The 17,061-nt window shown below is 44.1% G+C and overlaps 1 protein-coding gene across 1 annotated transcript; it reads right to left on the bottom strand.

Annotated features, from left to right (window-relative positions):
• Positions 1 to 4,204: 4,204 nt before the first annotated feature.
• CHCT1 (CHD1 helical C-terminal domain containing 1) lies at positions 4,205 to 16,823 on the bottom strand. Its single transcript, XM_004378096.1, has 6 exons — positions 16,694 to 16,823; positions 14,406 to 14,507; positions 13,966 to 14,141; positions 13,021 to 13,120; positions 9,881 to 10,070; positions 4,205 to 4,281 (listed from the first exon to the last, which is right to left on the bottom strand). Exons 1-6 carry the CDS (start codon positions 16,784 to 16,786, stop codon positions 4,205 to 4,207), a joined length of 738 nt encoding a protein of 245 aa, XP_004378153.1. The 5' UTR covers positions 16,787 to 16,823.
• Between the last annotated feature and the right edge of the window lie 238 nt (positions 16,824 to 17,061).

Raw genomic sequence — 17,061 nt, 5'->3', positions numbered from 1 at the left:
ACTGTGCTGGCCTGGGGGTCATCAGGCGTGAGTTCTAGTCCCAGTCCTTGTGTTGCACCTTTCTTCTTGAGTCTCTGTTTTCCCCTCTGCACCAGGAGGTGGTTGGACTAAATGCTCTCTTGTGGATCATTCATTCACTCAACAAATGCTTAAGTGCCTACTATGTGCCAGGTAGTGCTCTAATTGCTTGGGATACAGCAATGAAGAAAAGACAAAAATCTCTACCCTTGTTGAATTTACATTCTACTGGGAGGAGACAGTCAGTAAACAAGAAATATAATCACTAAACAAATTATATAATATTTGGAGGGTATAGCAGTGCTTTAGGGAAAAGGAAGAACAGGGTAATGGAGATGTGAAGTATAGGGGGTTGCAATTTATAAAAGGGGTCAACCTAGACCACAATGAGGAGGCCAAATCTGAACCAAGAATTGAAGGCAATGAAAGAGTTAGCTAAGTGGATATCTTGGGGTGAACATTCCAGACAGAGGAAAGAGCCATTGAAAAGATCCTGAAGCAGCCTGTGCTGGACAAGAATGAGATACAGCAAGGATGAGGACAGATAATGGGTGGGCAGTGGGATAGATCATAGAAGGCCTTGTAAATCCTTGCAAAGACTGGCTCTTACTCTGAGATGAAGAGTTAGAGGGTTTTGGCAGAAAAACGATGTGTAATCTGACTTTTTTGAATTCTGAGATCCTACTGAATTTGAGGAAAGAGATAAGGAGGCGCCAAAACCAAGCCTCACCTGTTGCCCATTTTGCCTTCAGGTCTCCCAGCAGTCCTCAAGGCTGATACAAATCTCCCTGCGTTCTTCATGGTCTTCACCCCTGCACACACCCTGTCGGGCTCGAAAGAACAAGCCTGTAGAGTCCCATTATTCCTCTAGGTGGCAGTGTTGCCCTGCACACGGGACCTCCTGATTTTGATCTGTTCCCAAAAGGGGCTTGTGAGCTAGTCCTTTCCCTCAGACCTTGTCAGTGCAATCTCTCAAGTGAAGAATTGGGGAGCTCCTAATCATCATGAGCACCCTCCAGCCTGTGCCTTGTCTCCAAATTCTCCCTGCTTTATCAGGACTGTCAGGGACCAGGCAAGCAAGACTGCCCCCGGGGCCTGTGCTTTGGCAGTCTGGCCCTGCTGTGCATCTTGGCACTTCAGGGAGACAATGGGTGCAAGGAAAAAGAGATGGAACTGCTTCCTTATTTCCTTTTTTATGCTTCCCAGTACTTGATCTTCAAATCTAGGTTGTGATTAATTTTAATCGTTTAAATTGATGTTGATATTCACTATGAATACAAATGAGGTGGGAGAAGGGAAAAGGAAGGCTCACACACTGGTTCCCCGGCCCTACCCCCTCCAGGGCAGCACTGAACCCTATATGTTGTCTCCTCAGGCAGAGTCCTAATTAACCTATCGTCTCTGTTTTAGGAAGATGATTGGACCTGCTTCCCATTCGAGAGTTAAGAGCCATCTACCTCATGTCTGCAGCTAGGAGCAATGTATCATCTTCACTTCCTACCCACTCCTTCCTCCCTCCCCACATTTGTCACCTAGAACTGTCAGTTTTACCTTAGATTTATCTCATGAATTCACCTCTCCCCTTTTCTGCACTTGTTTATTGCCTTTATATACTCTAGGTTGTACTAAGGTTCAGACAGGCACTATAAATGAGGGCAGAAGGCCAGTATGTAAGGCAGTAGGGAGAGGTGGGGACTGTGGTGAACTGGAAAGCATGTCAGTGTTGTCATGTGGTGTCTTAGTTATCTACTGCTGCTATAACAGAAATAGAAGTGGATGGCTTTAACAAACAGAAGTTTATTCTCTCACGCTTTAGGAGGCTAGAAGTCCAATTCATGGTGCCAGCTCCAGGAGAAGGTTTTCTGTCTCTGTCCGTTCTGGCGGAAGGCCCTTGTTATGTCATCAATCTTTTCCTGTCCTAGGAGCTTTTCAGCACAGGGATCTCTGGTCCAAAGAACACGTTCCCCTCCTGGTTCTGCATTCTTCGTGGTAGGAGGTCCCCATGTCTCTCTGCTCGCTTCTCTCTTTTATATCTCAAAAGAGATTGATTTAAGACACAACCTAATCTTGTAGATTGAGTCCTGCCTCATTAACAGAACTGCCAATAATCCCACCTCATTAATATCATAGAGGTAGGATTTATAACACATAGGAAAATCACATCAGATGACAAAATGGTGGACAATCACACAACTCTGGGAATCAGGGCCTACTCAAGTTGACACACATTTTTGGGGGGACACAATTCAATCCATAACGTGTGGGAATGCAGGCCCAAGTGTGGCCAGCTTTTAAGAGAAGCCAGAAATCTTTCTCTTTTTTTAATGTGAAATGTGTGAAGTTTTCATATTGGTAACTAATTTTTAAAATTTTTAAACAAGTAGACACCACAAGGAACAAATAAAACCCACTGGTAGTCTGAATTTTGCACATAGCCTGCCTTTTTTTTTTTTTTTTTAGTGAGGTTGAGCATTTTTCATGTGCTTTATGGTCTTTTTGTGAATTGCCACACTTTGCCTGTTTTTCCATTTCGTTTTACATTTTTTCTTAGTGATTTATGAAATTTCTTCGTATTTTAAGAAAATTCCCTATCAAATATGTTGCAAATATTTTCATTTTGCATTTGTCACTTTTTATTGTGTGTAATTTAGCCAAGCAGAAGTTTTATATTTTGTTTAGCCACACTTGTCTATCTTTTCTTGCATGGTTTTAGACTTCTTCATTCCAACATTATAAAAAACCAAAACCTAATCAATGTTTTCTTCTAATATGTTTATAGTTTTGTTTTGGTGCTTTAGGTGAAAGTTTACATGCAAATTAGTTTCTTGTTCAAAAATTTATACACAAATTGTTTTGTGACATTGGTTACAATCCCTGTAATGTGTCAGCACTCTCCCCCTTTCCACCCCGGGTTCCCTGTGTCCATTTGTCCAGTTTTCCTTTCTTGACTTCTCATCTTTGCTTTTGGGCAGGTGTTGCCCATTTGGTACAGTATACTTGATTGAACTAAGAAGCACATTCCTCATGAGTGTTATTGTTGTTTTATAGGCCTGTCTAATCTTTGGCTGAAAAGTAGACTCTGGGAGTGGCTTCAATTCTGAGTTAGTAGGGTGTCCAGGAGGTTATAATCTCGGGGGTTCCTTTAGTCTCTGTCAGATAACTAAGTCTAGTCTTTTTTTTTATGAATTTGAATTTTGTTCTACATTTTTCTCCTGCTCTGTCTGGGACCCTCTATTGTGAGCCCTGTCAGACAGGTCAGTCGTGGTAGCTGAGCACCATCTAGTTTTTCTGGGCTCAGGCTTGTGAAGGCTGTGGTTCATGTGGTTCATTAGTCCTTTAGACTAGTATTTTCCTTGTGTCTTTGGTTTTCTTCATTTTCCTTTGCTCTAGACGGGATGGAACCAGTAGATAGATCTTAGACGGCCGCTTAGCCTGCCAATTTTTGACCACTGCTTTGAACATCATCCTAGCCAAGACTAGTAACGTTTCTTCTTTGGTATCTTGCCTCCAGACTCACTCACTTCCATGCACTTTGCTCACAGCCACCAGAGCAGTTCCCTAATAGCCAAGTCACACGCTCATTCTACTGCTTGACACCTCCCCTGCCACTGCTTCCACCCACCCCCTCACCAATTATCCACAAGATGAAATCCAGTACCCAGTTGACTGGGGCTGGCCTACCAGGCCCGTCACTCTCTGACTCACCTCAGTCCCACTCCATCCCCACTGGCACTCTCCACTAGCAAACATCTACCAGCCCCTTTGGCCTTCCCTAGTCACCTGTGTTGCCAGTTGTAATGTCTATTTACATGTCTGTCTCTCCCACTGGACTGCCACAGTCCTTGGCACAAGCGACCACGCCTTAGTCATTTGTGTGTGTGTGTGTGTGTGTGTGTGTGTGTGTGTGTGTGAGGGCACCTATCACTTAGAAGGTGCCTGGCAAATATTTTTGAATAAATTAAAATATGAATGAATAATGACTGTTAGCCAAATCAAGTAGAACTGTCTTAAGGACATTTATTTCCCTCCCCATTCATTTTATAATTAAGAACTGAATATCCTTTTAATAAAGACAATTTTCTTCTTTCCCTTCACTGGCCCCTATTCCCCAGGTGCAGAGGTGTTGAAGATAGGCAGGTGACCTGGGACCCAGGGTGAGCCAGCCATCTGTCCCAGCTGGGTCCTCCTATGGGCAGTTGTCTGAGGATTCCTTAATCCTCTTTCTCTTCAGTTTTGGTTTTTGAGGAAGTTTTCTTAAAGGACCTAAAAAAGGGAAGACCACAGACAAGGTCCTGGTGACATCACAAATACTAAAAGAATCTCAGTCTGTAACAATTGAGAGGGTGCAGTGGGGATAGAGAGGAGGAACAACAAAAACCTTATCTTACTTACAGCCTATATGCCTTATTCTTCTTATAGAAATCCTGTGAGATAGAGAGATGATATGACCCCCAATTTACTGATGAGAAATATCACCCAGCCACACAGTAAGGAAATAATCTACCTAACACCCTTATGGCAAGTTGGAGCACAGTCAGGACCAGAACCCAAGTTTCTTGACCTTTGGCTTCAGACTCTGATTCCTCCCTACTCCTCTCTCAGGCTTCATGCCCCAATTCCCTGCACTTTGCTGTTAGTACTGTTTGCAAACTCCATTGCAATTGTTTTACGTAAGAACTGACTGTATGACCATAATGCCAAAGAAACACCACACAGGTCACTTTCTTTTTCTTGTTTTACAACTCAGTGACTTTAATCACCTCTACCCTGTTGTGCAATCATCTTTACTACCCTTTTCCAAATTTTTTCTTCACTTTAACAGAAACTCGGTACCAGGGCTTTGAACCAGTTCTTCCTGGTTCAGTCATGGCCAAGGAAGTGACACTGGAACAGACTTGAACTTTTAAAATTTGGGTGAGCTGGTACCATAACTGGAATGGGAAAAATTACAGGTCGAAGCCCTGCTAGAAATTTAGTCACCCTCTTAGAAAACAAGGGCAGCATACGTGTTGCATAGCAATGAAATCTCTTGCCCACAGGATTTTGCACAGAGTTGGAAACAGTGATGCTCTACTCAAAGATGGCGGCCAACAGCACTGCTTTGAATGTGTATCACTCTCCTCAGTCCTGGCAATAATCCAGTCTCAAGCATCAGGTTCCTGAAAGGGCTTACTACGTCTCTTCCATATCTCCCATTCCAGGGCTTCAACCTATAACTTCTCCTGTTCTGGTTACGGTTCTGGATCAACCAAATTTTAAAAATTCGGGTCTGTTCCAGTTTTACTTCACTGGCCATGACTGAACCAGTTTGAACTGGTTTGAAGCCCTGCACAGCACCCCTTAAGCAATACCTCTTCATCTCCCACTTCCATCCATCCCTGGTAACCACTAATAAACTTTTGTCTCTATGCATTTGCCTGTTCTAGATATTTCATATAAGTGGGATCGTACAATATATATCCTTTGTGTTGTACTTTTTTCACTCAGCATAATAGTTGCAAGTTTCATCAATGTCATAGCACATGTCAGAATTTCATTTCTCTTTATGAATGAATAACATTCCTTTGTATGTATATAGCACATTTGTTCATCTGTTAATGGACAACTAGGTTGTTTCTACCTTTTGGCTATTGTGAATAGTACTGCAATAAACACTGACGTGCCAGTATTCACACAGGTTACTTTCTAATCACAAGGAGTAGACTCAGTAATTAATCTCAGCCCAGTCATGGTGGGCCCACCAGATAATATGTTTACTCATGCAAAACAATATGCAGAACATGTAGAACACAACCTCATCTTAAAATAACAAATGTTGGAGAGGGTGTGGAGAGATTGGAACTTTTATACACTGCTGGTGGGAATGCAAAATGGTACATCCATTTCGGAAAACAATATGGCACTTACTTAAAAAGTTAGAAATAGAAATACCATACTATTCAGCAATCCCACTCTTAGGAATATACCCTAGAGAAATAAGAGCCATCACACGAATATACACGTGCACACCCATGTTCATTGCAGCATTATTCACAATAGCAAAAAGATGGAAACAACCTAAGTGCCCATCAACAGATGAATGGATAAACAAATTATGGCACATACACACAATGGAATATTATGCAATGATAAAGAACAATGACAAATCTGAGAAAAATCTCACAACGTGGATGAATCTGGAGGGCATTATGCTGAGTGAAATATGTCAATCACAAAAGGACAAATACTGTATGAGACAATTATTATAAAAACACATGAACATGTTTCCACACAGAAAGAAACAGTCTTTGATGGTTACAAGGGAGGGAAGTGGTAAGGAGAGAAAAACACTAACTAGATAGTAGATAAGTGGTAACTTTGGTGAAAGGTAAGACAGTACACGATACTGGGGAAGTCAGCACAACTTGACCAGGGCAAAGTCATAGAAGTTTCATAGACACATCCAAATGCCCTGAGGGACTGAGCTACTGGACTGAGGGCTGGGGACCATGGTCTCAGAGGACATCTAGCTCAATTGGCATAACATAGTTTATAAAGAAAATGTTCTACATCCTACTTTGGTGAGTAGGGTCTGAGGTCTTAAAAACTTGTGAACGGCCATCTCGTGAGTGGCAGGGATCACAATAGAGGGTCCAGGACAGAGTGGGAGAAAAATGTAGAATAAAATTCAAATTCACACACACACACACACAAAACCCGCAGACTTGCTGATCTGACAGAGACTGGAGAAACCCCAAGAGTATGGTCGCCAGACACCCTTTTAACTCAGTACTGAAGCAACTCCTGAGGTTCCTTCTTCAGCCAAAGATTAGACAGGTCTATGGGGCCAACAATAGCACATGTGAAGGACGTCCTTCGTAGTTCAATCATGTATATGAGACTAATGGCCACGCCAGCCAAAAAGCAAAGACGAGAAGGCAGGAAAGGACAGAAAAACTGGACAAATGAAAACAGGGAAACTAGGGTGGAGAAAGGGAGAGTGTTGACACATCTTGGGGTTGGCAACCAAGGTCACAAAACAATTTGTGTATTAACTGTTTAATGAGAAACTAATTTGCTCTGTAAATGCTCACCTAAAGCACAATTAAAAAAGAAAAAATTAGAAAGTGAAAGATTCTGCAAAACAATAACCTGATATCTTCAGCAGGTTTTGATGCGCGAAAAGGGGATTTTGTTGGGTTAAAAGAGATGTAAGAGGTGTAACCAGATGTAATACCTAGTTTGAGCAAACCAGCTGCAAAAGATATCTGACTACTGGGGAAATTTGAATATTGAATGTTCAACTATTAGATAAAACGAAAACTTTGACATAATGAAATGTTGATACCATTAACCAATTTTAAAAAAAAAGCTCAAAAGAATATATGCAGCATGGTCTCATTTTGGCTAACATGCACGTATGTGTACACATAAAAAAGTTCTGAAAAGTATTAGCAGTGGTGATGGCAAGATGATGTTTTTATTTCGTTATTTTCGCTTGTCTGTATCATCGAATTCTCTATGACGTGTTTATAATTTGCATGTAGTAATAAAACGTTATTTTAAAACTTGCATGACCAGATATAAGAAGTCACATAATGTATGATACCATTCATTGAAATATCAAGAATAGATAAATCCATAGAGACAGACGAAAGATCGGTGGTTGTCTGGGGCTGGAGGGAGGGGTAATGGGGAGAAACTGCCTAATGGGTACGAGGTTTTACCCTGGAGTAATGGAAATGTTTTGGAACTAGATAAAGGGGATGGTTGCACAACATTGTGAATATACTAAATGCCACTGAGTGGCATTCACTTTAAAATGGTTACTTTTATGCTATGAAATTTCACCTTAATAAGTTATTAAAAAAAAATAACTTACATGAAAGCCGAACTTCTCAATCCACAATCCAAACCCTTTCCCTATCACACCCCTGTCCTGCACCTCTCCATCCTGCTCTTAGATTCAGCTCCAAGCTCAGACTGTGCTCACTGGCCCTCACTCCACTTCTGCATGTACCTTTCCTCCCATCTTTTCCCTTCCCCAGCATCATTTCCTTATCCCTTTCTTTAAAGCCTAGCCCAAACACATCTCCTCCAGACAGCCTTCCTCATTTACATACCCTTTGCTCTGTGGCCTCAGATTGTCATTTGTGAAAGGGGGATAATAATACTCATCTTACTGAGGTGTTGCAGGGGTCCAGTGATAGCAGGGTATACAAAGTGCCTGGAACAGAGAGAAGGCTGGCCTGGAAGCCAGGAGCTCATTTGAGGCATAGACTGTTTGACCTACATCATTTTAATAATTGAAGGTTCTTCATTCTTTCAAGTCCCCCTGTACGTTTTACTTCCTTAATTTAAACTGTAGCGACTGGGGCCATGGGCCTTCACAGAGCCCAGGCAAGATCGTGGGCTGCGTAGCTACCTATCCCATGCCCTCTGCCTCTGACCTGTCCTCACTCCTGTCTCCCACTGGGCTGGTGGAAGAGCTGCCCCTGAGGCCACCCAAGGGCTACTGCCCTGCATTCTCCCCGGCTACCCAGCCCTTCAGAGAAACATCTGGGTCCATCTTAGAACCATGCTCTGAGGGCCTCAGGCCACCTTGTTTGCCTTCACCTTCTCCACGAGTAGACGGCCAAGGGCAGCTGGCTGTGGCCCCAGTAGCCAGATCACACAAAAGGGAGGGGTGGGTGGGTTCCCTCGCTGCACTTCCATGCATAGGAGGGGCCCTCATAGGCCCCAACCTCATCTAGGGCCCCTCTCACTGAACGGGCTCAGTCCCAGAACCCTATAGCCTCCATCCAGAGAGGCAGGCACTGAGCTCATCACAGGGGCCAAAGCTGCTGGGAAGGCCATTCCCAGGCCATCTGGCTGACTTCCCACCCACTATAGGAATGAATCCCTTCCTTTGCCTAAATTCCTACCCCACCCCCACCCCCCCGCCGCCACAGTGTGTGTTCTGCTGCTACTGCTTGGATACTTCCTGGGAAGCTACACTCTTGGCCACTAGAAACTGTCTCTGCTCTGCTTCTAGCCATATGGGAAAGTGCCTTTGTTTTACTGTGAACTGAAAAATTCAGGATTCAAAACTGTGTGTGTTACGAGACCTCAACTGGGGAGAAATCATACAGAATAAAACACTGAAAGAAACAGACCAATGTTAATAGTGTTGGTCTCTGGGTGATGGGATTATGGGTTACTTCTCTCTCTTCCTTTTTACACTTACCTGTACATTTCAAGAGGAGCTCTGGTGGCGCAGTGGTTAAGCACTCAGCTGCCAACTAAAAGGTTGACGGTTAGAACGCACCAGCTGCCCCGCAGGAGAAAGATGTGGTAGTCTGCTTCTGTAAACATTACAGCCTTGGGAACCCTGTGAGACAATTCTACTCTGTCCTATAAGGTTGCTATAAGTCGGAATCTACTTGATGGCAATGGGTTTGGTTTTGGTTTGGTACATTTCAAACTTCCTATGATGAGCATAAAAAAAAAGAAAGTTGCCATTGAGTTGACTCCTATTCATGGTGACCTCGTGTGTCAGAGCAGAATTGTACTCCATAGGGTTTTCAATGGCTGATTTTTGGGAAATAGACATCCAGGCCTTTCTTCCAAGGTACCTCTGGGAGAACTCGAACCTCCGACCTTTTGGTTAACAGCCAAGTGTGTGAGCCATTTGCACCACCCAGGTACTCCTATAATAAGCATACCCGGGGAAAACAAACTATAAAAGAAAGTGGAGAAGGGAAAGGAAGAAAGGACAGAAAGAGAAATGTAGGCACAAACAGAAGATGGAAATGAGGGCAGAGGGCTCAGGACGAGGCTCCTGACACCACTCTCAAACCCCTTCTCCCAAGGGTGCGCACATACACATTCAAATAGGCATTACCTCTCCTGACATGGGCCTGGGATCTCAGCTCCCCCAGCAGGGAGGCCTCTCGGCCCTGCATCTTGGACAGCCTCTCCTTCATGCCACTGATGTTGCTGTGTAGCCCCCAGGCACTGCAGAGCTTGGGCAGACTGTCTTCTTGGTCTGCCAGCAAGGAGCCCTCTGGTGCGTCCAAGGGGTAGAATGCCACCTGCAATGCCACAGTGTTTAGGAGTGTAGAGAAGAGAGGGGCCCCAATTCCAGAGCCCCAGCCTGCCCTTGTGAGGGCACTGCTGCCTTCTGGCTGCACTCACACATGCCGAGCCCAAAGACAGGGTGAGAGACACAGATGTAGGAGATGACATTGAGGCCATGTTGCCAACTGACTTTTCTTAAGTTGTCCTTTATTAAAGGTGGGAGCCTAAAAATTATTTTTGAAATTGTCCTGGCTGGTGAAATCCAGGAATCACTGAAAGAGCAGCCCCTCATATTCAGAGGAGGAATCACTGAAATGATCCAACTGTTCATGTTTAGAGGAAGAAGCAGAGATCTAGAGAGACAGGATTTGGTTAAAGCTGCATAGCTAGAGCCCTGGTATGGGGTTTTGCTTGTTATGTTGTTACGTGCTGTCAAGTCGGTTCCGACTCATGGTGGCTATAAGTATGACCGAACGAAACACTGCCCGATCCTTCCCCATCCTCACAATCGTTGCTTTGTTTGAGCCCATTGTTGCAGCCACTGTGTCAATCCATCTTGTTGAGGGTCTTCCTCTTTTTCACTGATGCTCTGCTTTACCAAGCATGATGTTCTTCTCCAGGGACTCATCCCTCCTGACAACATGTCCAAAGTACATGAGACGAAGTCTTGCCATCCTAGCTTCTAAGGAGCATTCTGGCTGTACTTCTTCCAAGACAGATTTGTTCGTTCTTCTGGAAGTCCATGGTACATTCAATATTCTTCCCAACACCATAATTCAAAGGCATCAATTCTTTATGCATTTGTGGTTAGAGCAGGGCTTTTATCTGAGTCAGACCTGGGTTTGAACTATGGTTCTTCCCTCCCATTTGTTATGTGACCTGGGACAAGTGTCTTTAGCTTCCTATATTTTAATTCCTCATTTACAAACTGTACACAATAATTCTAACTATTTAGGGTTACTTTTGAAGATTACATGAAGGAACATCCATAAAGTGCCTGGTACATAGAAATTTTTTATGTTTGCGGCCTATCGTTATTATTTTGGGTCAGTGGTTCTAAAAGTGTGGTCTGTGGACCCCTGGGTATCACTGAGATTTTTTTATCTCATAGCTCCCCCGAAAGGTGGGTCCATGCAAGGTACAAGAGACCTATGGGTTTTAATGTGACCTACTATGAAAAGTCCATTGATGTGGTCACAGAATGCACATTGCAACTAGCCTGTAAGTAACTTCCACCTGTCAAGTTTTGGTGTGGTAGCAAAGAAGAATATTCACAATTATCTGAAAAGGCATATAAAAGAGCAAATAATCTGAGAAGCTGGACTATATGAAGAAGAATGGGGCATCAGGATTGGAGGAAGACTCATTGATGACTTGTAACATGTAGATGACACCACCTTCCTTACTGAAAGTGAAGAGGACTTGAAGCACTTACCGATGAAGATCAAAAACTACAGCCTTCAGTATGGATTACACCTCAACATAAAGAAAACAAAAATCCTCACAACTGGACCATTAGCCAACATTATAATAAACAGAGAAAATATTGAAGCTGTCAAGAATTTCATTTTACTTGGATGTGCAATCAACACTCATGGAAACAGCAGTCAAGAAATCAAACGACATATCACATTGGGCAAATCTGCTGCAAAAGGCTTCTTTAAAGTATTAAAAAGCAACGATGTCACCTTGAAGACTAAGGTGTGCCTGACCCAAGTCATGATGTTTTCAATCATCTCATATGCGTGCAAAAGCTGGACAATGCATAAGGAAGACCGAAGAAGAATTGATGCTTTTGAATTAAGGTATTGGTGAAGAATATTGACTATACCATGGACTTCCAGAAGAAAGAAGAAATCTGTCTTGGAAGAAGTACAGCCAGAATGCTCCTTAGAAGGAAGGATGGCAAAACTTCATCTCGCGTACATTGAACCTGTTATTAGGAAGGACCAATCCCTGGAGAAGGACGTCATGCTTGATGAAGTAGAGGGTCAGTGAAAGAGAGGAAGATCCTCAACAAGATGGACTGACACAGTGGCTGCAACGACGGGCTCAAGCAGAATTGTGAGGATGATGCAGGACCGCACAGTGTTTCGTTCTGTTGTACATGAGGTTGCTGTAAGTCAGAATCGATTCGATGGCACCTAACACCACCACCTGAAAAGGCTTATAAAAGACTCCTCTCTTTTCCCATTATATATCTGTATGAAGTAGGATTTTCTTCATGTACTCCAGTCAAAACCACATATCACAACAGATTGACTGCAGTAGCAGATATGAGAACCCAGCTGTCTTCCATTAGGTCAGATATTAAAAAGATTTGCAAAAATCTAAAGCAATGCCACCCTTCTTACTAAAATTTCTTTGTTTAGTTTCAAGAAATACAGTTATTTTTCATAATAATTATACCATTTACGACAATAAGTAATGGGTTGATTATTTTCACATGTTAAATACATATTTAATTATTTTCTTAGCTTTAATTTCTAATATGGTAAGTATCAACAGATAAAATCCATATAAACAAATGCTTTGGGGTTCTCAATGATTTTTAGGAGGGTAAAAGTGTCCTGAGATCAAAATGATTGAGAATCACTGTTTTTGGAGAAGATCAGGCCAGAAAGATGTCAACAGTCCCCGGAGCCTTCCCCAAACCTGCTGTGCCCTTCAGCCTCACCTCAACTGCTCCCACTCATGGTTCTTCAGGGAAGACCCACCCATGTTATCAGGGTATGGCTGCAGAGGGTGAATAAATATGGAGAACCTGATGCTGATTTTCTGCCCTCTCCATCCCTACTCTGTGCCCGTAAGAGAGGTAAAGGAGGAGACAGTGGGGTATTGCTCAAGCAGTGAGCCACAGAAAGGACCAAGCAGCACTGGTTGTAACAGGAGGCTTCCTGCACAATCCAAGAACACACCAACCAACACTCGGCTGGGCCCAGAGGAACTTCCAGGGTGCCTTACCAGGAACTTAGCTGTCTGGTTGTTCTTGGAGTACTTGTAGAGCCTGCGAAGCTGCTTCGCCTCCAGTTCAGAGAAGAGGGAGACAAATCTCCAGAGCATCCTGCAGGGAGTGGCGAGAGACCAGAGGCTGAGGGAGGTGGAGCACAGACCCTCTGCTCCTCCATTTGTCCTGTGACCAGAACCCACCCAGGAAGAAATGGGCCACATGCTGCCTACTTGGTGTTGGCTGGGGGGATGGAGAGGTGTGAATTTGCCAGACCCTCTGTCCTTGAACACCCTGTACTGATGATCAGCGTCTGCACAAAGAAGGTGATCAATCAGAATTCATTTTCCTTGGAAAAATGTAGAACAAAATTCTAACTCACAAAAAAAGACCAGACTTACTGGTCTGACAGAGACTGGAGAAATCCCGAGAGTATGGCCCCCAGACTCCCTTTTAGTTCAGTACTGAAGTCCCTCGTGAGATTCACTCTTCAGCCAAAGATTAGACAGGCTCATAAAACAAAACGAAACTAAACGGGCACACCAGCCCAGGGGCAAGGATGAGAAGCCAGAAGTGGACAAGAAAGCTGGTAATGGGGAACCCAAGGTCGAGAAGGGGAGAGGGTTGGCAACCAAAGTCACAAAACAATATGTGTATTAATTGTTTAATGACAAACTAATTTGTTCTGTAAACCTTCATTTAAAGTACAATTTAAAAAAGAAAATCATTCTCCTTTGAGTTCAGAGGAGGTCTTTGTCCACTGTGTGTATAGCTAAGGTACAGTCAATGCTCCCCTGAGTAACTATTTCCATCCCCTCTTCCCCATACCCCCTCCAGGATCCTGACTCCTCCACATAAAGATGAAGAACTCTGGGATCCTGACTGAGGTGTGACCTTGAATGGAGGGAAGATGGCCCAGAAGTAGGTGGGGGGTGGGGGGAAGGGCAAGGAAGCTGCCCTACTTCCTCCAGTGCTTGATTTCCCAGGCTCGGCAGTAGTGCTGCAGAAAGGTGTTGATGTGGTCTCCTAGGACCACCAGGCTCCGCTTCATGTACTTCAGCTTCTTTTTCCAGGGAAGGTCCTTGGGCAGGTGCAGCTTTCGCAGGAACTTCTTCAGAGGCCTTAGGTATTCTTTACACTGAGGAAGCAACAGGTGAGAAGAGGAACCGCGGGAGAAAAGAAGATGCAGACGGGTAGTCCCAAGTAACCAGAAGAGTCCAGCCCCCTTGGCCCAAAAAGGATTGTGTGTCTTGGGTGAGGAGGCACCATCAACCCCTACCCCATTCCCTTCCCACAAGTGTGACAAGTGGGGCTATGAGTCTGAGGTTGGCCAATTCCTGACCCAGGTCTCCTGACCCACAGGGAATAGAGGATAGGGGCCCCAGGCTGGCCTCTTACTCACAATTTTGAAGGTGTCCGGACTCAGGCCCTTTGCATGGTGCACGAGGGAGTCTCCAGCAGGGATGGTGCTGGATCTCCTCTCCAAGCAGTGTACATCAGTCACCTGGGAGGGGACAGGGGACAGCAGTCAGCTGTGGGGCTTGGGCCACTGCTCCTGAGCAGGGGTACCGGGACAACCATTTGTCCAAATGACAGCTAAAGTCCTTCTCCATTTTACTTATGGCCTTTTCCTTGACCCAGCACGGAGCTCTGGGCAAAGAAACCTATCTCTGAAAATCTCCACATAGAAAACCTAGAATGTCCCACCAATTTCTTTTATAATAATCATAGCATATTGTACTAGCTAACTTTGTGATGCCCTTGATAAACATTAACTCATTTTATTCTCCCACAAATTCCGCGAGGTTAGATGTCATTCATATAGTCCAGCTATATGAATGATATCTACTCTCACAGAAGCACTTACTGATGAAGATCAAAGACTACAGCCTTCAGTGTGGATTACATCTCAACATAAAGAAAACAAAAGCCTTACAACTGGACCAATAAGCAACATCATGATAAAACGAAAAAAGATTGAAGTTGTCAAGGATTTCCTTTTACTTGGACCCACAAGCAACACCCACAGAAGCAGCAATCAAGAAATCAAATGATGTATTGCATTGGGCAAATATGCTGCAAAAGACCTTTTTAAAGTGTTAAAAAGCAAAGATGTCACTTTGAGGTCTAAGGTGCCCCAGCCCAAGCCATGGTCTTTTCAGTCACCTCATATGCATGCGAAAGCTGGACAATGAATATGGAAGGCTGAGGAAGAATTAATGCCTTTGAATTATGGTGCTGGCAAAGAATATTGAATATACCATGGACTGCTAGAAAAATGAACAAATCTGTCTTGGAAGAAGTATGGCCAGAATGCTCCTTAGAAGCAAAGATGGCAAGATCTTGTCTCACGTACTTTGATAACATGTACTTTGGACATATTATCAGGAAGGACCAGTCCCTGGAGAAGGACATCATGCTTGGTAAAGTAGAGGGTCAGTGAAAAAGAGGAAGACCCTCAGTGAGATAGATTGATACAGTGGCTGCAACAATGGACTCAAATAAAGCAACAATTGTGAGGATGGAGGGGGCCCAGGCAGTGTTTCACTCTAAAGTACACGGGGTTGCTATGAGTTGGAAGTGACTCGATGGCACCTAATAACAAAAACAGATTATCATTATCCCTGTTTACAGGTGAAGACACTTAGGCACCAAGAGATTTAAGTGACTCTTTGAGGATTGAATGAGCAGAGATTCATTTGCTCATTCATTCAGCAAATATTTATTGAGTACCCAAGTTCCAGGTGAAGGATCCCTGGTGGAATAGTGGTTAAGTGCTAGACCGCTAACCAAAAGGTTGGCAGTTCAAATCTACCAGCCGCTCCTCGGGAGAAAGATGTGGCAGTCTGCTTCTGTAAAGACCTAAAGCCTTGGAAACCCTATGTGGCAGTTCTACTCTGTCCTATAGGGTCACTATGAGTCAGAATCAACTCGATGGCAATTGGTTTGGTTTGGTTTTTGGTAAGTCTCAGGTTTACCCCTTTACATCTCTAACATTTAGCAGCAGGCCATCCATCTAATGGGCACTCGGGAAAAATGTGTGATGGTGATGACGAGAAGAAACTTTTCTGACAACAAAACTGGGCCAAAGAAACTGAAAATTAATGAAGCCGAAGAGACTGTGAAATAATGTTAGAAGTCAGAGTACAGGATTAGACTGATACGACAGTATCACTTCATCTATCAAAAGTCTCTCTGAAAAGTGAGCATTAATTTCTGCCTGTGTTCAGTGGGAACAAGGAAGATTTAGGTCTAGAGCCTTCAAGGGGAGAGACCTGGGGAAAGGGACCGTGATGGATAGAGAGGAGAGGGTATGGAAGACGGCTGGCTCCTCAGGCACTAGAGAGAGGGGACTCAGCTTAATCAACTCCATAAACCACACACCACACAAACACATGCACAGACCATAACACACACACACAACACACACACAAAAGAGCCCTTGTGTCTTCACAACCAACAATAACATGGGACCCCTTCCCATCATCTTGCCAGGAATATATGTCCTTGATAAATATTTCTTTGAATTAACTAACCTTCTCTTTTTCTCTAGGCCTCTTGCTAACTCAAGGACCCCACCATTTTTTCCTTCTTTTCTTCTTCCTTCAGTTTCATGCTCTCTGCTTTCTGAAACCAGATGCTCACTGACTCTCCTTCCATCCTTCCCTCACACCTCCAGCCCCATTTCACCTTCTCTAGTGGCTTGTCCCCTTCACCCCCTTGCCCATCTGAAGCATCCATCTCAACAGGTGCACTGGTGGGCTCCAGGGTGGCACTCCTCATGTTCCCTCAGGCTTCTGACCCGCTGCTTCTGTGACCTGAGCATCTCAGGGAGTGGGCAGGTTGGCTCCAGAACTCAGAGCAAAACCATGGCAACTGCCAACACACAGCCCAGTCCCCTCCCCCCAGACCCTCATTCTCAGGGGTCACTACCAGCCAGCCCCCTAAACTGGGAACGGGACTAGGGAACTGAGCAGAGGTGTGGGGTGGGCCCAGGACTTTGTCAGAACTCACAGCTGGTCAGGTGGGGCTGGCATCCCTTCTCCGAAGAGAACTGT

Source organism: Trichechus manatus, unplaced genomic scaffold, assembly GCF_000243295.1.
Source record: "Trichechus manatus latirostris isolate Lorelei unplaced genomic scaffold, TriManLat1.0 scaffold00054, whole genome shotgun sequence".
Taxonomy (NCBI): Eukaryota; Metazoa; Chordata; class Mammalia; order Sirenia; family Trichechidae; genus Trichechus; species Trichechus manatus.
Note: the sequence above shows the minus strand (reverse complement) of the source record. Positions and strands in the feature narration are given on the sequence as shown.

Excerpts from the sequence above, each read along its gene's own strand:
- CHCT1 (XM_004378096.1), bottom strand. The coding sequence starts at position 16,786 with ATGAGGAGTGCCACCCTGGAGCCCACCAGTGCACCTGTTGAGATGGAT. Across the intron at positions 14,508-16,693 it reads GGGACAAGCCACTAGAGAAG|GTGACTGATGTACACTGCTT; the intron begins GTGAAATGGGGC and ends GTCCCCTCCCAG. Across the intron at positions 14,142-14,405 it reads GTCCGGACACCTTCAAAATT|TGTAAAGAATACCTAAGGCC; the intron begins GTGAGTAAGAGG and ends TTGCTTCCTCAG.